The 24,903-nt window shown below is 30.8% G+C and overlaps 2 protein-coding genes across 2 annotated transcripts; both read left to right on the top strand.

The window, feature by feature from the left end:
• The first annotated feature begins 68 nt into the window (after window positions 1–68).
• On the top strand, window positions 69–23,241 carry LOC113397783 (ras-related protein Rab-23). The gene is made up of 6 exons (XM_026636244.2): window positions 69–298; window positions 17,278–17,484; window positions 18,710–18,872; window positions 21,947–22,026; window positions 22,690–22,859; window positions 23,009–23,241. Exons 2-6 carry the CDS (start codon window positions 17,330–17,332, stop codon window positions 23,116–23,118), a joined length of 678 nt encoding a protein of 225 aa, XP_026492029.1. The 5' UTR covers window positions 69–298; window positions 17,278–17,329; the 3' UTR covers window positions 23,119–23,241.
• Window positions 19,540–20,379, top strand: LOC113397816 (uncharacterized). The gene has a single exon (XM_026636335.2). The coding sequence runs from the start codon at window positions 19,709–19,711 to the stop codon at window positions 20,267–20,269; it is 561 nt and encodes a 186-aa protein (XP_026492120.1). The 5' UTR covers window positions 19,540–19,708; the 3' UTR covers window positions 20,270–20,379.
• Window positions 23,242–24,903: the final 1,662 nt, after the last annotated feature.

Below are 24,903 nucleotides of genomic sequence, written 5' to 3'. Positions count from 1 at the left end.
ATTATTATAGTCTTCAGAAAAGGTGGAGGCGTTCGATGAACTTTCCTTCAAAGCCTGCGCAAGTGCGCAGACGCAGCCGGCGGCAGTCTTCGTACGAGCGTCGTTAGATATAAACGTGTAATAAGTTAAATAATTTCTATTCTAATTCTATTATCGCGATACTTATTACTATGACATAAAACATACATGTGTTTAAAAGTGAATTGTGAAGTTAGTGCTAAAGTGTAAAAATATTTAATTAATAGCAGTAACTAGTGTAATGGTAAACCGATGTGGAATACTACGGCCACAGCTTAACGTAAGTTTGCAGGCTTAGGTTATGATAAGCTCATTACTAGCAATTAATAAATGTGCAATTATTTTGTTTATTTGAATTTATATTACAAATAAAACTAACTAAGCGAATACATATAATATAAAAGTATATAATTACTGTTTAAAATATATTCGTTCATATTGTTATAACTTAAATTATTATGCAGATTTTTATCGTTGAAAGTAATGTGCTTAATTACCTCCTAACTACTATATTTCAATTAGTTTTATGATACAGTCAAGATATAATACTTATAAAGTTTTTTGTTAGATATTTGTTAAAGTCAATTTTAAATAAATTCATAGCTTATTAAAATTTTTCATAACTTACTTTAACAATGTTATTCGTCAGTTGCGTTCTCTGAAAAACATGTATCAGAAATAACAACAAATTGTTTAATTTAACAATTGATATTGTAATTTGTAACTGTTTATTTGTTAAAAGCATACAGTTACAGACTGCTTTAGATTAATTTAAATTTTCCTTACTGACATATAAATAACAGCAAAAATCTTTTGTACTCTTTTCTTACTAATAAACAAATTCGCCTTGCCTTGATTAGCTAATAAAGACTGACATATTGATTTAAAAGTTGAAGATTTTTCCAATTAATTAATTATTAAAAAAAAATTACTTCGGAATATCCTCAAAATATAATCTATTAATTAATCAAAATCAATTTATATTATAATATTATATTAATTTAATATTTTAATTTATTACTTACTTCTTCATGTCTTCGCCGATTTTTTCCATTCTTATTCTACCCGAGCGAGAATCTGCTTAAAATAATGTTTGTACTAAAATAAAATTTTAATTATAGTACATAATAAAAGATTTTCTATTGTTTTGAAGTGGTCCTATTGATTAAGTGTATTCAGTGGACCTGTTTCTTTGAATTTAAATGGAACCTCTAATTGTTAAAAAAATATATAATTGGTTGTCGACATCAAAAGAAGGGTATCGAAAAACATCAAAAAAAGAAAAGGCGGAAATGATAGATTTCTTCTTTTTGGTGTCGGCTAAAAGCGTGGAACGATGTATCGAAAGTTTACATCTGACTGATTTCTTTAGATTAATTAAATCGTTTCACGGTCTATCGTGAAATTGAATTAGTCGTTTGATAGCTAGTTTGGCAAAGTTAGAATTAATCATATCATACAAATACGAATTTTATATATTTTACGATTTATTTTGTACGCAGTTTTATAATAGGTATCTAATAAAATAATAGTACATGATTTATCAGACTAGGAATTTGAAGTTAAAATATAAAATACAGACTTATAGCCACTCTGGCTAATATATTTAATATATATTCAATAATTATTTGTCCTGGTTTTTTTTTTCTACACAATTTCAAATCTTATTGTAACGATAAAATTAATATAAAATTAAGACAGTAACTGCTTGTAAATATTCCACTGCTGGACGAAGACCATTAAAGATGTTCTGGAGCTTTATACATCAGACTCACTATGCTGCTCTACTGCCTGTTTGTTGATACACATGTATAATAAAGTCCGATATCCGACACATTTAGGTATCCTTACGAGGCTTTTTTTTAACGAGCACTAGTTGAACTGCTAATATAACTGTAAAATTTTTATTTTTTGAACCTGTAACCTTCAGCTAAGAATATTTAAAATCTATAATACTTACAATTATATATTTATACTCATATATATTATCTAAAGATTACTACTGTTAAGTAGAATATCCATCACTAGTATTTACATACACAATGTATTTTTGGGTCGTAAAATATCCTGAAAAGTTTTAACTAATAGCCCTATAGTAGAGTGATGTGATCGTGATGTCGTCTTGACAGATTTCGGCCACGGCGGCGAACCTCAAAAGGGATACTATTCAACTACGCAGTGTGTGCGCAAACACACTCTCTATTCCCTCACTCTCATAATCCGATTGAATGGCAAATCCGACTCGACCGGAAAGGGTTCAGGCGCCAGACTTACGTACCTTTACGTACTTGACGAGGCACGGCAGTGTCTGAGTACGTTCAGCGTTCGGGCTATCTTTTAGATGGAATAAAACCAATAACTTTTCATCGACCCAACCTGGGGTTTGAATCCTGGACTTCGGGATCTGCGGCTATATATATATATCTAGTCATTAGACTAGACCGAGGCAATGAAATAGTGTAACTTAATATTTTACATATTTTATATTTTGATATAAAGTTTATCTTTTTCTTGATAAGAAATATTTTTTTCGATTCTTAGATAACATTACGAATTATGTTTCTAAGTTAACTCGAATACTTGTATTGATACAAAACAAATATTTAATTTAAGATATAAGAATGTAACAATGTACCATTAGGACAAATCATTTGGTATTCGCAGTGCTCGCGATGTTTTGTGTCGGTGTGAAGAATTTATAATGGGTTGTGACGACTAGGATCGTCTACCTGCCGTTAATAGTAGATCGGTATTTGCTGGATATGATTTGATATTCTATTGTTATAACATAAATAAGAACAATAATGCATTGTTATTTGAATAAACTACATTCATATGAGTACACTGTAAAGATAAATTATACTAGAAGATACTGTCTGTATTTTGGAGGAAAATAAAATAAAGTAACAGCTTGTATATACCCCGCTGCTAGGCTCAGGCCTCCTTTCTTTAACAGGAAAGATTTGAAGCTTCTCACACCTCACTGCACCAACGCAGGTGCAGGTGAAACGTGCAGGCTTACGTGCTGTTTCCTTGCACCGCCAAGAACCCGCAATCATATCTTATAATTCACGTGTTCTAACTACTGGACGATCTCAGCTTTGGAAGATAAAGTTTGTGAAAATTTATACAAAAGTATTGCTGTACGAAAAATGGCATACGAATCGAAGGACACAATTTACCTGAACGAATCATATGGATTGATTCTTGATAACCAGTTCCGTAATTAACAAGTTCTTAGCCGTCGCAAAACGATAATTGTTGAAGCAGATACTTTCTCACTTATTAACTGAGACGCACACGACGTCTTATCGTAGTTTTTATTGAAAAATATTCCATTATTTGCCAGGCGGAGAAACGTGAGATGTTCGTCTAGTTCTAACATTCTGAAAGATCAATTATTATTTTTAAAATACAAAATCTTTACCGCTTATGGTTCACAAGCATCCTGGTTTATTTTTTTGCAATACCTACAGTATAGTTACAATCACAAAAATGTTAGTATAAAGTTAATATAAACGACCGATAAAACGAAACACGTTTTCATTTTACTAATTATAAATATTTAATCATTAAGTTAAGCTTAAAATTAATTTCCTATATATATATAATTATATTAACTCGCGTTACAAAGTGGTTGTAAATTTACCCATAAAATGATTATTGCGTTTGCTTAAGAAATAACAAATTTATGCTTAAAAAAATGTTAAAAAACAACTACAAAACATGTTCTTCAACAAAATAAACTGTATTCATCTTATACTTCCATGGAACATATTTTCCTGTTTAAATCTTGATGTCTTTATATGAAAACCGGAATTAAACATTGCAATATTTATTAAGATATGAGTTGCGCACCTACTAAAAACTTTGTACAACTTAACATTATCAAGTATTTTTTCAAGTTTCTATGTCGCGCTCAATAAAATTTGCTAAATACTCGTAATATTTATATATAAATAAATGAAATCTTTTTATCTGTTCCGCATCTGAAAAAACCACTCAATCAATATACATGAAAGTTTTACCAGAACATGCAGCTCGTTTCAGAGAAGGTTTTGATAAAAATATAACGCAGACAGCGTCTGCCGACAAAATAAATTAAATTTCGTAAACCATTAAAGTATCGCCATAGTTGTTTGACTTTGAATAAAATGTGGAAAAGAGACCAATAGACAATTCCTGTTATTCGCATGTATGCATATATAATTAAAAGTAGTGCATTATGTTCAAGACACAAAACACACCAAAAGTTGATTTATTATATAAATTATAGTGGTAATTCTTAAGTTCTACAGGTCGTTGTCCATGCGGTCACGGTTCATGCTTCACGGCTTGATATCTAACGCATCTCCGACTAAAATCACATTCTATATTCATGTCAGCATACAGATATGCTTTTTTAAAACACACATACCGTGTGTAATATTTCTATTCAACTTTTTGTATAAAAATATTTCCTTGATTTCAAATTGCAGGTAAATTTCAACAAACCTAAGGTTGTTTTATGCCTGAATCGATTCCGATATCTTTCGGTTAATAATAGTTATTTTAAAGTTTTGATATCCCATAATATTGTTTCCAATGAGAGCAGGAGGTTTAGATTTTTTTACTCTGAGATTTCATGCAATTTCATGGGTAAAAAGACTGCTAGCATTCTGTCACTATTTAACAGCCTTATGGCAACGGAATAATCTGCGCCCTCGGCACAAATAAAAGACACAATTTAAAAAAAGCCAATGGAACGAAGTATTTTGTTATATATACGTCAAAATTATTATTTGAAAATAGTCAAGTAACAACTGTTCGTTAAATATTTTTCTAATTTAAATTTAATTGACATACAATATTAATGGTTCATAATTTAGTTAATTTAAATCGTTTAAAAACTTATTGATATATTTGCTATATTTTCTGACTGGGCCTCATGTCATTGTTAGATCTTATGTAAATTATCCCAGAATGCGCATGAACACAAAAGAATGAAAACACACAGACAGAAGCTCCTCTAAAAGGCTTTTAGTGTATTTTATCACTCTGCGCCACATCATCACATGTAGGTAGGCCGAACATGAAATGATAATAAAAAGTACCTCAATAATCCCTGAAGTACGCCCGAATTTGATACCGATTAAAATGTATGTGTTCTGGATGATGGCTAATTAGTAAAATAAATTGTTAGTATGACGAATCATATTTTAAAAGTCACATTAATACAAATATGTGTTATTATAATTTATAAATTCGCAGTATGCAATTAAATTTTCTTAGCTTTTAAGTAAGTAGAAAGTTTTTCGATGTTAGCATAGTAACGTTGGTACTTATTCAAAACATAGGTGAAGTAAAGATTAATTTTCTAGGAAACGAGGCTAAGAACCGGTTAAATCAATAGTGACTTCACAAATTTCTTAGCTTTCATACAATAAATATAAAGTTGCGTGGACAGTTTGTAGTGGTTTCTAGCTAAATTGAAAACATATTATATTGTAGTCATGCGTACATTAGACATCAACGCGCGTTAGCACTTTTTAGGTGCTAGAAACCTCATCAGAAACTGATCTTAACATAATTAGGCATTCAAAGGTTTCTATTATATATATGGATATATTTTTTATTATTATTAATTATGCTTTATAAACAGTATGGAGTTTTCAATCAAAGAATATATATTTAATTTCATAATATGAATCCACGACAAAGGGTACTCTTCAAACAGCCACGACATATTTTATACGCAAGGAATCGAAAAAAAAGATAAAACATAAATAGACAGATGCTTGTACACCTGTCGACCCTTTCGTGAAGGTTATTTACACTCCCGCTCAGGTCTAACCCAGTATAATAATGAACCAACAGGATTTATACAGTTGGAATTTTAAAATAGGAAACGTAACTATCGCTTAAAACACAACTTTTTTTAGCTAATTTGTTTTTATGTATTTTACTAAACTTTTTGTTTATTTATGTATATAAAGAACCATAAAGTACCATAAAGTACCGAATTATAAGAGTTATTATATTTGTTATTCGTAAATATTTTTAAATGTACCTAATTAAAATAAAGATTACAAATAAAAAACTAGACTATTTAAAATAAAAAAAATAAATTAATAATTAACTTTAATCTAACAGTGAAATTATATAAAATATATTTATCAACTACTATTTAAAACAGCAATATTTCATTATTTAGTTGTTGTGAAACTTGTGTGTTCAATTAAACCTTATTTGGCATGTTCATAAAATTTCCTTCGGGTACATCTACGAAGTTGTGAATGCCATTAAAAGCGTATACCTTGCGTAGTCGCGCCGACGCCGACGGCACGCGAACCTCAATTTTTTTCAACAAATTGCCTTTTTGAAATAGTAAAAGTTACTTTCACTCTCAACAACGTACTTTTATGGTGCATTCATCGATTCTATAATTTATTTAAATATGTATTTATAAATAGGTACAACGATACGTGAACACTCGTCTTATAGTTGTAAAGCAGAACTTATCGAAATCAATAAACTTTATTCAGAAGCTAAAAGTGCTAAAATCGAAATTTGATAATATTAAATTGATACAGGGAGTATATTTTACCACGAATAACCGGCAAATAGATCTATAGTTAGTTACTCTTTAACATTAATTAAATTACAAAATCTTATTATATATTTCCAAGTCTAACATTTGCAAAGATCTATTGCAACCAAGTCAATATAATTTTACAGTCTTTCGATAGTAATCTTGTATTTCGCAGTGTTCAGTTAACTCATTATATTGATAATAATTGTAGAACACAGTTGGTTTCGGTAAGGGTCTATTATATTGTATTGATATTTCAAATAAAAATTATACACATACAAGTACATTTAAAAGTGTATTAAAAATAATGTATCAGTTAAATGTAGAACGTGTTATTTTCGCATACTTTTTAATAAGTATCATGTTAATTATTTTTATCTTTTATTGAATTCCTAATAATATAATCTTTTGTAGAAAATAATTTATATGTATGTGTTTAGATTGCGACGCTAACTGTTCAGCAAATAAAGACTAACTAGTCGACGGGCACGCAAATATTGACTACGGTATATTGCACACACAATATAATTTATTCAATACCATACTGTTTCTGCGTCGTCATTGCCTACTTAATCCTCTAAGCGCCATTAAATTAGGGACATATGTACATATATAAAATAAGAGTAATGTCGTCATTAAATAATAGTAGTTTTAAGAAAGACATTATAAAATATCGACTTTCTTTGAGAACCAGTTTTATGTTTTAAGTACTTAATATTTTTTATTGGGAATGGTTAATTAACACAACCCAAATGTATGTCTTATATTATAAGGTTGAACTGAAATCAATAGTACCTTTGAAATATTAGAGATGAGGGAAAAGAACACTTTGCAAATCCCACTATTTATTTTTAAATTAAATCCTATCTTATAGAATTTGTATAATAATTTGTATAACAGTAGCAAGGCCCGCTTACAAGCACGATTAAGTCCGTGCTTTCGTGCAAAGGGTACCGGGTGGCGGGTTGTGGGTACGGCGGACAATCACCCCACGCTACAAGGACGCGCCATTCATAAACTTCACAGTTCACATCACGTTCTTGAGCAGTTCGGATACTTTTACTTACTTTTAATTACATAAAATTACTAAAAAAAACCTTTGTGGCGTCTCACTTTATTTTTACATTACATTATAAGATTATAATTTAAATAGAATATTCTGAAGTGTGACATGGTGCATTCAATTTGATTCAATTTATTTAAAAAATTCAAGTTATTTAGGACTAATAATAAAAAAACTAGGTAAAAAAAAATACGACATGAAAAAGGTCTTCCCCTAACTAAAGACTTATTTTAGGAAATAATGTTTATTTCTTTAGAAAATAGCCTATTCCGCGTTCTAGCTTGACGTTTGCTTTCACTACGAATCACGAGGTTTATTATAAAGACAAATTTATCATACTGTCCTCGTTTATCGTACATTCGTTCAATCTTTTAGGCCAGTAGTTCCCAAACTTATTTTTCTCGTGGACCACCTATTGGCATGGGTCTGTAACCACAGTTTGAGAGAAACACTAAAATATGAACTAAATTTAAATTTGTTTAATATTGATGTTTTTAATTATATCCTTAGTAACCCTACGAGTATTTCAGCAATTAAAATCTATGAATTTGTTAGTGATTCTCTCAATCTGATGACGAAAAAAAAAAGGTAGGTACCTTTGGCATATATAGTGTGTTTGGCATATATATACATTGGCTTTTATAGTGGTGATCAAGTTCATGTCTGAACAAGCATTAAGCATTGTCGGGCGGATAGCGCTTTGCAAGTCTGTACACGAAATTGTACATAATATCGAATACGCAATTTTGGACAAGTAACAGTCGCTTGCCTTATTAAAATATTATCTGCTTAGTTAGGTACTTAAAACAATGTAGGTAGGCCCTTATAAAAACTATGCTTACATTTTTGCTCTTTACTATCAAAAGCAAATAAATTTTGGTGGACCTCCATTAACATCTTATGGACCCCCATTTTTTATTTACGCCTACGTCCAGCAAGTCTCCCGTGGACCCCTTGGGGGTCCACCTGGACCACTTTGGGAATCACTGCTTTAGGTCATCTCGTCTCGGCAGAGAACATTACATGCAATTAAATGCACAAAACGTTGCTTCATTTGTATAATTGACAATTGTACAGTAGTCGGAACCGTTTTCTCGACAGTTATTCAGCTTTGTAAGAGCATCGTAATGAGATTATAAGACAATGTGTATGCGTTCGATGTCGGGTGCGGGTATGAAGTATAAGCACTGAACATTCCGTTAGCGAGGTGATTGACCAGCCGTCACTCATGTGATAATTATGTCCTTACACTAAGAGCTCTTCTAACACTTCTCGTTCAAATTTTAAAGCAACCACAAATATACTTATTAATTATTCAATATTGTATTGCCCAGCATGTGATATATAATATACAAACATACATGCATTAATGACAAAAACATCCTCTATCAGCCCAGCTTAGATACAAGAACGACTGACTATAGGTGTGCATACTTACAGAGAAATAAATAAATCGAGTTACAGTAAAAAAAACATTTCAAACATATTTTAAACATACGTATAAATTTCAATGGTCGTAATCTTTATTATGGAAAGTATCGTACAAAATTTCCATTCAAACTATAAATATATTGGAAATAGGGTAAGTAAATAATTACGACATACATCATGTACTTATATTAATTGATCCGTACGTATCTGACTACAAAATATATTTATTTATAACGGGTGTTTACATATTATTAGTTACATAAACATCGCATTTAATCAATACATAGAATAAAACAAAGTCGCTTCCCGCTATCTGTCCCTACGTATGCATAGATCTTAAAAAATACGCAACGAATTTCGATGCGGTATTTTTTTATTGATAGAGTGATTCGAGAGGAAGTTTCATATGTATAACACATGCACTATATAGTTGAGAAAATACTGATAATTTTAGAGATTTCTAATGTGATGTCGTAAGTAAACACATATTTTGAGCTTAAATTCCAAACGTGGCCTGAACCCTACGAGATAGATCAAAATGATGTACACCTTAAAAAGGTCTTCAAAAAAATCCGCGATGGTATATGTCTATATCTTAGGGATATATCTTAGGGATAACCCACATTGCACCCGAGCGAAGTCGGTGCGGTGCGGTATACAAATACAAATACACTTGTAACGCATATTTTCTTACGAAGTTTAATAAACATCTATATCCTAAAAACCCGTATTCCTATAGATATATTTAGTTTATTAGTGAAACCTAATCCAATACAGTTAGGCAGTGAGCGCAGTGTAGTTCGTCATGTACCTAATACCAAGTCATTTCAGTCAAGTAGTCTGTATTGATATATGTTTTGTTTAGATTTGAAGTTTATACTTTCACAAACGAATTCGAAAAGAAGTCGGTTACATATAAAGAATATAAATAATTACTTAAGAGTTAAAAAGTTTAGTAAAATCAATTGATAGTGTCCTACCGAAATTTCAGCTTCGACTTCGACCGTCTTGGTTCAAACCGTTAGCTTTGATCAGAAATCGATCTTCGATCGGACACTAGCAGGTCAAAAAAAAAAAGGTTTCTTAATTTTAGTAAAGATGACAAATATAAATTATATAAAAATCCTTTTTTAATTATTAAAAATAAATGAAAATTTGAAACAGCTACAGATCAAAACTATTTTATACGATTATTAGTGTTAGTAAATATTATAAATTAGCCAATCAAAATATTCAAATTCACAAACATGCGCAAACACCAAACAACAACTGTATCACAATTCAACACACTCGCTAATCGTTATACCACGAAGCAGTAGACAAGGACAAGGGCACAATGCATTGTTTTGACTGCTAACGATGGTGTTGGATATCCTATCTTTATCTTCTCTGGAATCATTGTATTATGTTACAATGATGTTGATTTTTATGATTACGCTTGTAATTATTCACATCGTTCACTGCGGCAATCATTCATTATTAATTTCTTTACATTAAGTCGCAATAAGTAGTAAAAATATATATGTTCTAACCCGTTAGTTTCCCATTAAAGAAATTTACCACGACGCTGCAGCAGTATGCGTTGATAGGTTAATAATTTAGACAATTTCCGAAATATGCAGTTTTAGCAACAAAATCTCGAACGTACAAAATTTGAGTCTTTCGACCGGATTTGCTGATACCTATGTAATATCTGAATATTGAATAGTACTTTTTGCATAATGGGCAATTTGGAATTATTAAAATTTCTCTAAATTACCTCTTGTAATTAATGCCAAAAACATAAGTTAATAAAGATAAAATCAACCTATATTTTTAATTTATTACAGTAAACAGTAAAAGAAATTGCAAGATTACACTGACAAATTACAAATCATTAAGATTTGACGTGGCCCAATATTTGATTTATTTAAATTTCGATGTATCAGGTTTCGCACATATGTAGGTAACACATAACTTATTACCAATATTAAGAAGTGGTTAAAATTCACTTATTCATTCATTATAAAATAAAAACGTTTTATTTCTAATGAAAAACTATGCATGAAAGTGCTAATGTCTTGCAGAATAACGCTTTTACTTTTTGTTTAACTGTACATTAAGCTTTTTTTAACACCTAACAGTATAAGTAAATCGATTTCAATTTCTCGACCACAATAAGTGAATAAAATAGAGACGAGGTATCGATTTACGGTCAGCGAATCGAATCGATGCAGAAATCAATGCAGATGTCGATCATAAATATAGAAGGCAGACGTGTAACTTTACACTGCACCTACTTTGTCGTAATTACACTTTTAAATCACCTCGCCTGATTGATTTTAACGACTCATGAGTTTGCGCAAGTAGTTCAATCTGTCAGTTTTTTTTTTTATTTTATTGAATTAATTTTGCTTCTACATTATTTATAAATCTCGAACAGGATATGACTTGAAGTCGTTATGAACATACGTACGTAGTTTAATATGAATTTCATATTCCGTTAAGTTTCGACACAGTTAATATGCATACACCTTTCATAATTTATCATACTTATTTCATAGAATCTATTGAAAAACACATCAAAGTCGAGTCATCAACAGAAACCTGTTAATGTACTTCAATTTTTGCTTCGATAAATTTACACAAAATTGCTTTAATAAGGCTTAACTTATACCTACTCTACGAAATAAATAAAAATGTATAATTTAAGTTGCAATAATACGTCGCAGTTTAATTGTAAGCCAATTTATATTTTATCAGAATCATAGACAGAATCATTTAAATGTTGACCGCGAAATAAAACCATTCATTTATTTTCAATGTAGACGCGAATTGATTTCAAATTATCTTTCGATATAAGCTTTTCTCGCGTTAGAAAGTTCCAGACATTCGGTAATAATGTACGCCGCTACTCTTAAAGAACGCTTCTCCTGCGGCGTACATTGTTTCGCTATATATGTACGTACTGTTATATTGCTTAAATACAAATAAGTATCGTGGAAAATTTAAGTTCAATATACTGTAACGTTACGATGTGGTATCAGTAATAATTTTTAAAATAAATATGTAATCTGTATGTCATAATCATATATACAAATGTTTCTAGGTAATTGTAATTTATATTTTTTATCCTCACCAAAAAAGTATTGATTATAATAATTGAAGAGGGCAGGAATTATAACTATTTGATTGGCGGTAGAACATATGATGATCGGCGCTACTCAGGGTCCGGGCTTGCAGTAATTCTACGTATTTGACATTGCGACGATTACTACTATTTCCAAACGTCACTTGGGATCTGGGAACTTTGAGGGCACAAGCATTACAAATAGACACGGTGTGACGTCGGGCTCCATTTATCGCGTCGCTCCAGCCGGTTACGACATTTTTCTTGATCATTATTTTAGTTGGTCTTAAGAAAGCTTGGAGGAAACACGTTTGAAATTGCATACGAGTCGATGTAAAATACGAATGATACAATTAATACACATAGATTGTAAAAACATATTTGCATCAAGTAAATAAAAAGTATTTGTCATAAGTATTTATGATATGTGGTACTGAGCTAATAATTACATTTTTTTCGTTTCATAAGACGAACGGTCACTTCATATTACGATCGCAAAATGTTTTACAACAAAATTTCTTGATCTCTTTTAACGCGTCTTGTTCTAAGAGCATACCTATTATTTTTCGCACATATTGACAAGATATATTTCAATGAAATTGGTTATAAATTGGAAAGTAATATTTGCTCACAGGTTTGTAAATAATTTATTATTAAAACGAGGAAAATTATATGTAAAAATTATATTTTATAAACTGAATAAAAAAAAATATATATATTACGTTTTTCCTTAGTTAATGTTATTGAATAGATAGATAGTAAATCTGGGTTATTCAAAAGGTAAGTGAACAAACTCTTGAGAATGAGATCTAAGCGAAATCCGGAAGCAGGCGTGTGCTCGGGCAGCTATCTGTAATATCACAAGATAGAACAAATGTATAATCCGTTACATAAAATAACCTTTTGTACTAATATATAACAGTGTTGTATTTTGTCCAAGAATTGAATTATATATTATATAACTATAAACAATGTAAATTAAAAGTATGAAAGTAAAAAAAAATCTTTATTAATCACTTTAATTATTACGGAGCGAGATTACTCCTTAACTGATGTTTATTCAAATTAACATTGATTAAACGCCCACGCCGTTTATTAATATTGTAATCGTTGGTTTGCTACAAACGAATATTTGTTAAAATATTTTGTTAAACCTTTTAATTTTATGTTATTGTATTGTTATCGCAATGTATTTAAGTCTCTTAATAATTGAATATGCAGGTTAATTTCTGTAAGTTTATCCGGCTAAGGCACCATTAATACATGCCTTCTGGAATACTGTCAAATTGAAATATACTGTATAAATACCCATTAAAGAAAGACATTAAGATAATTACATAGACAAACCTCTTTTATTAACCAGTTAAGAGATGTTCTCGACAAGTTGAATTTCATGATGCATAGATAGCATTCTTGCTACCATTCCACGCGGTCATACAGTAACTATTTTTAATTCATATTTGTATAGATTTAAGGACCTAATGTTAATAATTTCTGACAAGTATATATTATTATTATTAAGATTTAAAGTAATCTGTAAAGCTTTTTTAATTCTATAAAATAACGTTAGAAACAATAATGTTTACAGCTTTTCTCTTTTCGTGAAAGCTATAAAGCAAAAGAAATAAAATATTTTAAATTTTTCCACACATTTAGTTTAACATAAGGATCAATAACATACTTTCACTCAAACAAAAAATACGGTCGTTAACCGATTTACAAACGAATGTTTTTTATAAATTGCTGTTTTTGCATAAATCCGTTGAATGAGCGAATTTTTAAAACAGTAAAATATTAGTTTCATTGACGTCTGCATGTCAATTTAAGCTTTCGCTATATTATGTAATACTAAAATTTTGTTCGATTTATTTGTTGCTAAGGCGTTGTATATAAAACTATGAGGTAAATAAAAAATTGTTTTTTTTTACTATGTAAGATCTTCAATTGATGAAACTCTATCACTAATACTTACATTAGCATTAGATTAAATAAAAGTAGAAACAAAACTCTCCACTTAACCAGAACAAAATATCACACCTTTACCATACGCGCGTTTTACCATATTTTAGCTTAACTAAACAACAAGTCGTATAAGTATAATAAGTCGTATGAAACACACAAGATTAAATCAGAAATAAAAAATTATATTACGTAATTGAAAACAAACATTTTTGCACGTATCATTTAAAACGGTCACGTGTATTCCACCTTATTTGCCATTCTAACGTGGGTTTTCGGCCACTACATAGCATTAATAAGCTTAGTGACCTTCTTGGTAGTAATGTGCTCAAAATTTATAATACAATTATTACGTATTCTAAACTGACTTAGCACAGTTTTACAACTACAAAACAAAGTTACAAGTACGCAAAGTAAAGTAAGTAAGTACATAGTAAGTCTATAATATAATAATAAGTAGATAATATATTCTAGGAGGAGGTAGTATAAAACAAAGGAGCTTCCTGTTTGTCTGTATCTCCGCTAACTTCTAAATCGTTGAGCGGAATTTGATGTGGTTTTCACGAATAGAAAGAACGATAAATCTTTGTATATAAGGATATTTGTGTTGCAAGGAATGACTGAACTATGTCAGTACAAAAAACTATTTTTGATTAGCAATGGTTACATGGCTAACGCTAAGAGATACATCATAACATTGGATTTCTTTGAAAGGCCTACGTAAATCTTCAATATCTAATGCAGATTATAAAAAAACTATTATTTATTTGCTAAGGCATTTAATCGTAAATCCATACTACCTCGGGCATTTAATAAAGATTCAAATTGTTTATATGTGCTGTGAAAAAAATTGTTCGCTGCAATACTCATAACTGGCATTAACAATAAATGTTTGACCTTGGCAGTTAAAATAATTCTAATTGCAATACATACCGAGCCGTTTTGATCTATGTTTCACACTAAAATTATTATTAATATTTTTCATTTATGACATAATTATATTAACTAGTAATATATTAGTAGTAATTATCTCTCTGTCTGTCTGTTCATTTCTCTGTCACGGCCAAATTGCTGAACCGCATTTACTAAAATTTGGTATAGCACAAGCTGGAAGTCTAAGGAAGATTCTACTTTTTTATGGATAAAAGTTGACCACCAACACCTTAAAGGCGAGAAAAGTAGTTTTCAACATTGTATCAAAGCTTCTCAATTTTTATATACTGATCTTAAAATAAATAATGATAAAATTAACGATTAATGTAAATATAACAAATTATCTTCCATATTAAAATAAGTATACCAAGAATTACAATAAAATCTAAAACGATAAAAGTATATTTTAATATATTAAATATATATTAATAAATAAAAAAGAATATTAAATGACCTGACCTTAAACATGTGCCATTTATAAAGTCTGTAAGGGACATAAAAAGCTATCGGATGAAGCTTAGCAAGCGGCTGTATCTTGACATAATCGGAATAACTCATCACTTCGCATGATGATGCAGAATCCGAGCTGAGAGAAACGCGACTTCGAAAGTAAAATTATCAAGATAGAAGATTCATCCGCGTTCCGGTACTGATTTTGCTGTTGTAACCATATTTCTGTTAATTATTATAGATTTTTATTAACAGACAAACAATATAAAACAATTATATCATATTTCTAAAATAAATCTAGTAAATTCAATGGTTGTAGGCAATAAGCGTTTTAAGTTTTAAAATATAGAACTACGGGGACATTTTATATTATGTCGTGGAAAAAGGGTTCTTAATTATATAACCAAGAAAAATTTATTAATAATATTATTAATGAATACCACATAATTAATCACTCGAAAACAATACTGTCGTAGATGGAATTATCTTGTGTTGAATGGCGTCCATTAATAAAAATGTTGTAGGTATATAATGAACAAAGCTGTCGTAAACTTATTTGTAAGAAATTGGATTAATAAGTTTAAAAATGGTATTAAAATAAAAAAAGTGTAAAATAGACTAAACATTGTGTTTACCTTTTTTCCTGTAAAGACTAATTGGTTATCGCATGTATAAATCAATTTACTAAGCGGTGAAAGGAAAAAGATATATATTGCAAAAGAAATGGAGCACTTGTTCGTTATTAACAAATAACTTTCTATTAAACTAAACATAAGGAAAATCGCATATTATAGACAAACATTATTCAAAAAATAAAACTCAATCGATACGGATTGATAGCTAAAGAATATTTAAGATGATATTTGTTGAATTATTTACATTTACTATGTAGTTATGATAAATCTCGCGCAGTATTGCATTAAAAGTGGAATATTAAATAAATGACATAAATAACATATGCATACATATGGGATAATTTTAGCAAATGGAATGTTAATTTTATTCTAAGCACATACTTCTATCATTTTATCTAAATCAGGGCATTGCGATCAGCTCAATGTTCAAACAGGTGCTTGGAAACTGGTTCCGCGGCTGTCTCGTACAAGCAAACAACTGCTCTCCGACTGAGTATAAATTTATTACCGTAGTAAATGTGCTAAGTTCATTTATATTCGTCGTTAAATATGATTTATGTCATACTATCATTTTTTCCATTTACTGTCATAATTAAGTTTGTTAGTGAACAGTGAATTAACGAGTCAAATACATTTTAACAAAAGTATCGATACTATCAAATACAATTTAATATTAACTTCAGAAATGATTCAGTAAATCATGACGTTAATGCTAAACCGCCACATATCGGGATACACTTAAATATTGTCACCAACAATCCTTTAACAACTAGAAATTAATGATGTTGACATTTCGTGCCACATTACAACTGAATGCGAATATTTTAACCTTAAATAATTAGTTAGTTAGTAAGTAACTTACTTTTTTACGCGAGCTTAGGCATTTTTAACCTACATGGCCGTATACGGAATACAATCGTGATCTGTCTTTTACTAACGTAAAAAAGACGTATGGAAAGATAGCATAATAAACACTGAAGTTAGACCATTATAATGTATAGAATTATCAATTAAAAATTGTCATTATGATTTAAATTGCAGAGTGGTAAGGACTAGAGCTGTTTTAAATGCAACATTCAAGTTTTAATTAATATTTATCTAATTTCAGAGACTAAATCGTCATCACTAATGTGCGGTGGGGGAACGCGGATGTTGCGAAGATGCGCGAGGAGGAGCTGGAGGTGGCGCTTAAGGTGGTGATAGTGGGAGACGGCGGGGTCGGCAAGTCCAGCATGATCCAACGTTACTGCCGCGGGACCTTCACGCGAGATTACAAGAAGACCATCGGCGTTGATTTCCTTGAACGACAGATCGAGTTAGTTTTCGCTATAAATATTTTAAATTGCATGTGATTAAATATAACTTAAAAACGTATGTAACTTAAAATTAACCTCGAGTCACTCCGAAATATAACTAAGTTTTTTTTATTAATGTATAAATTTTTTAATATGAGATTCATTTTAGGTTGGATATTAATAACCTATATTCGAAAAATATTAATTATACATATATTTTTACTTGTTGGTAAGCTTAATTACTCTACCGGCGAACCGCAACTCGTGTTACTGTTGTATTTAGGTTGGAATGGTGATTGAGCATATACATATAGTAAGAGGGGACATACGAGTAACATCTTAGTTCCCAAGGTTGATGACGCATTGACATTGTCTACGATGGTTAATATCTTACAGTATTCGTGTCTATGGGTGGTGGTGACCACTTACCAACCACAACAGCAGTTGTCCCATTGGCCAATCTGCATACCAATTTTTAATAAAAAATACATCAACGAAGATAGTAATTGTATTCATGTCTTATATCCTTAATACGAAGGTTTCTCTGAATTAATAATTAAGTTTCTATGAAGGCATGCATTTAATGCGCCTTTAATAATATTGAAGGTAGGTACTTGATGCAATTTTAAAGACATTATCGTAAGGATAGTGACAAAACCAGTATTAATACAATATAGAAATATTGTTCAAGCACTCCGTAAGAACTTAGCTCGTGTTCATATAAAAACATTAATCTCTTTGATGGATGGTCTATGAGCGTTAAAGGCTAATAAAAAACCTTAAATTATACCTATACATTTAAGTACAGCGTTATATCACTATTAATATTTTACCAGGCTTCCATGCCACCCACGCATCGGTCATACAATCGACAAATAGCAAGAATTCATAATAATGTGTTTAGCTTTAAAGGTTTAGTGAGGTAGTGCTAATCGAGACAACAGATAAAATCTTAGTTCAAATAGTTACCAAATTAGTAAAGCTGTATGGAATATTGAATAGTTATTTCTTACAGTGTCTGAGGGCGGCTCCTACCATTTACCATCAAATTGCTCATATACTAACCAACATTAATATATGTAGATATAAAATACAGATTAAGTAATATTTTAAACGATGAAAATAAAATAAAAATGTCAGTGAATATAAAGATTGGCCATGCTAGAGCTATTTAAAATAAATATATAGTCGACACTGCTGATATTTATGGATTTGTACGTTAATAAATGTGTTTGTTTTTTTCAGTATCGATGGCGAGGAGGTCCGGTTGATGTTGTGGGACACGGCCGGGCAAGAGGAGTTCGACGCGATTACCAAAGCATACTATCGAGGCGCGCACGCCTGCGTCCTCGCCTTCTCCACTACCGACCGAGACTCCTTCCTCGCACTGCATTCATGGAAACTAAAGGTAAAATGCAATATTTTATCAAAATTTCCAAATTCATGAACAATCTTTAAAATTCATGATCTTCCATAGCGATCCGTAAAATACATATGCGTATGATTTTATCGTGAAATTTGTTACATTTAGCATAACTAGTTCAGCCTTAGACATATATTAGGGGGGACATTTTTTACTTATTATTTTGAGTTTTTAATTATTTTTATATCCGGTTAGTGTTATAAATTAAGTTTCAGTTTTATTCTAATAATAATGTATCTCAAAATTCGTATATTTTACTATTAGGATAATAAACTACAGTTACAGAATTAAATGTATTTAAAAATAACTTACAAAAATGTATAAGTAGGTATAGATAAATAAAACGCATCGACATTCGTAAATGTTGAAACACATCTGCCTCGGCATAGTATTTTGCGTCCTGTATTCAGTACATGTAGTAGTAGGTAATGTTTCGCATAATATCTGTAAGAAGTATCCTATGATATGGTTACTTTGTCAAAAAAATTAATAACTAATACTTAAAAGAAACTACATAGTAAGTTCATATTAGGTCATAAATAGTAATCGTCTTTAAAATGCAACGAGGACCAAATATCCTTCTTTCTATTTAATATTTGTTGAACATAATACGTATAATAAATATCTAAATTCGATAATAAGCACTACAACAGATAAACTATGTCACGACCCGCGGCGCACTTTCCGCTACACTACGCTGTAATCTAAAACATATATATCGCATACATAAATTCAACGAAATGCTCATATTTCTATAGTGTTTCTATACCTATATTTGAATCCGGTGCGTCGTCATAAATAACTGCGAAATATTTAACAAGATGTCTCGCTGGTTTTACGGGTTTTTTACGATATTTATCTTCGTTTCGACCGATGTGACCTGTATCAAGAATGTCGAAAGCGAGGACCAGTGCATCGACTATTACAAAACTGGTGAGAACTTCGATTTAAACCTGTTAGCTGGTGACTGGTACGCGGTGTATTACTGGCCACCGATTCAGAGAAGAAGAAGTAGTTGTGAAGTGATCAAGTTTCAAAAGGCGAACCAATCCGAAATAGAGCCCGGTTGTGAAAATAATTTACCAAAAAAAGACGTGATTTTGAAGTCGAGTTATAAGAATAATTCCGGCAAACAAACGAATGTATATTATTACGGCGAAGAGGAAGTTAAACATCAAATTCGTTCTTGCAATCTTCTATCGAAATACATATTTATTAAGTTGGATGATGAATACGTGATGGGTATTAACTGTTCGTCCGGAGGCAGAGGTATTCTCCTAACAAAAAATCAACCCACAGATGAGGAAGTACAGGACGTCGTAGAAGATATAGACATTATGAGAGGCCGTCAAGGAAGTCCTGACTGCCCCCTCGCTCGTTAAACTAATCTTAGTGATAATACTACTGTAAAAAACATTAAATATGTTAAATATAAACTAGTATATGTACGATTTGCAGTAAGCACTCTAATATGATGTATAAAATGTCTACTTAAAATGCATGTTTTATTTTATCACATCTTCATTTAAATATTAATATAAAAATAATGAAAGCATAGATTTCGAATTGATGAGTCAATTAACTTTTTTTTATTTGGATCTTTGAATTTTTTTTAAAATGAAGTTTCTGCTTCTAAGATAGAAAGAGTTTACTCATTTTGTTACACATATTTATTAAATTAATTTAAATAGCCAGTATAAGAAACCAATACTACACGTTTTAAAATGAAATTAATATGCTAAACCAAATTTTTAAATAAACAATATTATTTATAATACGTAATATAAATGTTGTTTGCGATCCTATTTGTAGAAACCTACTTAAAGAGCCGCATCACCCGTGAAATGGTCGCAATCATCCACAAAGGCAAATAACAGATTAGGGAGTAATTATAAATAGTATTAGCTTTACCCTGTCCAGAGTTCTAGTGATTCCGTGACCGTGCCATTTTGATTAGTTATTCGATTATTATTGACACTAATTGATAAATGTAATATCAATTATCGATTTAGAACAATTATTTTTTAATTAAAATGTTGCTTGTGTTGTTGGCGGGGTCTATGTTTTTGTGTTTATGTATATAAAATTAAAATAAAATCCGCTACATTAATTTTAAATGAACTTTTCCAGGTTCTTAATCAGGCGAATGACTTCGTAAAAATAATTATCTACATACATATTGGTCATACCTACTATATGGACTAGACAGTTTACTGCCTCGTTTTTTTTTTTTTTTTTCGAATTTACTGTAGCTTTTGGCCAGAGTGGCCTCTACAGCGTCACCGGGCGGGTGGGCGAGTCGCGGAAGACTCTGCCGGATGTTGAGAGCCCACTGAAGGGCTCAGAGTACGCGCGTCCTAAGGGCGCCTCCTGTGAGGCCGGACCTCGGTTTAGGACGCCGTCGACGTCTGGAGGGACAATGTGTGCTCAGAGACCCGTCATGCGCCTAGGCGCGGACGGTTAATAATGAACGAGGGACCTCGACCCCGCCGGCGGGGTCGGTGTGTGTTAGGTTAGGTTAGTTAGGCGGGAGCGCTTAGAATGTCCTTAGGATGTCTATGTGTCGGACTAGATTTACTGCCTCGTTGGTCTAGTGGCTTAATATATAGACCACAGATTCCTTGGTACAGGTTTCAAAGAACAGGTCAGGCCGATGTAAAGCTATGGGGTTTTTCTGTTCAAAAAGTTCAAACTGTTTTACGTGCTTTCCGAGGCACTAACGTGTACTTTAGTAGGTATTATATGATAGATAGTAGCTGGTCCTAAGCCTGAACCCTGGTCGTATCGGATTTACTGTGTCATTGGACTATGAGAATGAGGAAATATAGAGTGTGAGTAAACATATAGTGCCCAAGCACATATATGTCCTGCGTAGTTGGCTGGTCTCTCTTGAAATTGGCCGCCCGCCGTGCCCCAAATGGGTCAAGACGACATAGTTATGTCGTTTAAAACACACCGTTTTATATGTTTTTATTAGGTATATTTTTCCTTGATTTCATAGCTTCGTTTGCATTAAATGAACTTAAATAAAGTGTTCAATATAAAATATTTATTTTCAGGTGGAGAATGAATGCGGAGAGATTCCTACAATAATAGTCCAGAACAAAATTGACCTCATGGATCAATGCGTCGTGGGACCGTCAGTACTTTTATATTTTCACAATACTATAAGCTATATTATTATAAGTAAAAATAAAGTACTCAAGATCCTCTAAATAAATCAAATCTACTTTTTCCGTGCATTCAAAAACTTGATATCATTGTTGTCGATAGTCATAGATATTACATTTTTGAATCACATCTATCTTTCTAAATATAAATACGTCACACAATATTTCTTTTTGAGTTTACATTGAACTAATTCAATATAATGCTTCGTTTCGCACTACCGGGGATTTACTTTCGCTTTTGTACTCGATTTTATAACTGCCTTTTGTTTTATAATCTTAGATTATAACTACACATAGTATAATATCGTGGAGGACAGATGATAAGAAATAAAAATTTGAAATGCGTACCTAAATATATAATTACGCATCATTTTATTACCTTACGTTTAGCTTGCATCGGTTACAATTGAATCTATTCTTCTATTATTATCATAACTCCAGTGTCCTTTTGCTTAAGATTATTACGGGTTTTTCTACCATTACTTAAGAGCGATTCGAAATTGTAAAATGTTATCGTTCGTTTATCCCGACATTCATCACTAATCATCACGTAATGCGTGGAAAACCCCACCACTCTAAACTAAGCAATACTCGCTAGATCCCTTTGGATAAAAATAATTTTAAATGTACAGCGATGAGGCGGAGTTAGTAGCGCGTGCGCTGGGCTGCCGACTTATGCGGGCGTCGGTGAAGGAGGACGTGAACGTAGGGGCCGTGTTCCGAGCGCTCGCCGCGCGCTGTCTCGCAGACTCGCGCCGCGAGCACGCCGAGACGCCACCCGTCTGCGTTGCGCCCGTTATAGGTATTTCGCTTCTTTTAAAGAAAATCGTCCTTAACCAGCATATTATAGATAAAATTATTGTGAATCCTATCAGCGCAGATTAATACACTTATGCAGTAATATTTCACAAAGAAATTATTTTGTTTTTAAATAATTAATACTTTTTACAGGAACATTTACGAATCATAACAGCAACGGCACGATCCTCCTGCGGCCGACTAAACACCGGCCTGGTGGTAAGAAGAAGAATGTGCTCAAGAGCGCGTGTCGGATACTGTAAAAAAAAATAACAAACACAGTTTTAAATATAGTTAATATAAATAAATCCGTCTTTATTAAGGAAAAACGAATTTGTATATAAGATATCAAACTAGACATACTTTTTAAAAAATAAATAATTAAACCGCTTTTTTATTTAATTGGTTAAATATGTAAATTATAAGGAGATAATTTTATTGTTTCAAAAAAAAAAATCATGTGTTAAAAAATGACAAAATGTAGTGTAGAGGTGATATTTGATTTCGTATATAAAAAAAATCATTGGTATACAAGGTGCATTGATGTTTTTAATATTGTACATAGCCTGTACTGTATAGATAGATATACAGCCATGTAAAAGTTGATTCTGAGTAATTTTAACTATTATATTTCGTTTTAAGCTATTTATAAAAATATTTCAACATCGAAAAATAATGAAACGAGTAATAACAAACTAACACTTCAGAAACTGTATTTTATATTTATTTCTTATCTGACCATTTTAATGTAAATATTTTTGTACTAAAATTAAAGATATTAAATTTTACTTTGTTATTTTTTTATACAATTATGGGAGTTAAATCTGTCTTCTATAAAAGTATCTATTATCTTTTCGGTGTCCGGAAACTTATAAATGCACTCTTAAAAAATACAAATATGATTTTGGCATAAAGGTAAGATAAACAAATAAAACAAAATACATGATTAAACATTTTTAATAGCATTTTATATCTAACATAAAACTATGATCGGTACCGTGTATCAGATAACAGAATATAATAATAATTATAAACCTTCCTCATAAATGTGCATATTTTTTTTATTTAAGGTATAATCCACAATACATCAAAGGGTAACATAACCGTATAATATTGTAAAGTATTATATTACAATTAGTGGGAAATAGTGGCAGTAGCTATAAACATTAATTATCTATCTTTGACTTTTTTTACTAGTTACGAATATCTAGGATACGATGAACGTATCGGATTTTAAGCTATGAATTTTACTTAGGAGTTAATTTTTTTATCAAAGCAGAGTGAATCTGATCTGTAAAACTATATTATAATCATTTATAACATACAATTACGAGATATATTACCCTTTCATCTTGATCCATAATTAAAAATAATAATAAATACCGTAAAGATTCAGGGACTTGACGATTTATACTACGAAGCATTTAATTTAGGTATAAAATAGGTGCTTGGTCTTTTTAACTGTTTTACGAATATTACTTATTTATTTTTAAAAGTTTCTTAATGTGGTGGGAATGACGTGCTATCCTATATACGCACACGTGGAAAACGATAGCACACTTCAACAATAATATAAAACCTATAATCCTTAGGTCTTTTGTATTACATTAGAAGTTTTAATCTCGATTCCTGATCAAACAATTCTTTAACTAAGTTTAAACCCTTAATTATAGTATTAGAGGCCTTAGGGTGTTTTTTTATAAATCTAAATATATAAACAATGAACTGTCAAATCAACTAAATAAAGTTCGTTTAGAAATTATCTAGTTCATTTTATACTTTTAAAATGTACAAAAATTGTACTGAATAATTAATAATTTCCGTATTTTTTTTAATGTTGTTAACTAAAATAATAAATTCTCCTGTATTTCGTTAAAACTATTTTATAATAAAGAAAAATCTATATTAATATGTTACCATGTATGTATCCGATATGTTATGATAGTATTTTTTTTCTTAAAAAATATTTTAAGTAATAAAATAAACGGTAAAGAACATTTCCTTTACATAAGACTAACATATTATACGGTGCAATAATGTAAAAAATA

This window comes from Vanessa tameamea, chromosome 18 (genome assembly GCF_037043105.1).
Source record: "Vanessa tameamea isolate UH-Manoa-2023 chromosome 18, ilVanTame1 primary haplotype, whole genome shotgun sequence".
Lineage (NCBI taxonomy): Eukaryota > Metazoa > Arthropoda > Insecta > Lepidoptera > Nymphalidae > Vanessa > Vanessa tameamea.
This window is presented reverse-complemented; position numbering and strand designations above follow the sequence as displayed.

What these genes read in the sequence shown, in the direction of transcription:
- LOC113397783 (XM_026636244.2), top strand. Translation starts at nt 17,330, where the DNA reads ATGCGCGAGGAGGAGCTGGAGGTGGCGCTTAAGGTGGTGATAGTGGGA. An exon ending in TTCCTTGAACGACAGATCGA is followed by an intron (nt 17,485 to 18,709) that starts GTTAGTTTTCGC and finishes TGTTTTTTTCAG; the next exon opens with TATCGATGGCGAGGAGGTCC. An exon ending in GATCAATGCGTCGTGGGACC is followed by an intron (nt 22,027 to 22,689) that starts GTCAGTACTTTT and finishes TTAAATGTACAG; the next exon opens with CGATGAGGCGGAGTTAGTAG.
- LOC113397816 (XM_026636335.2), top strand. Translation starts at nt 19,709, where the DNA reads ATGTCTCGCTGGTTTTACGGGTTTTTTACGATATTTATCTTCGTTTCG.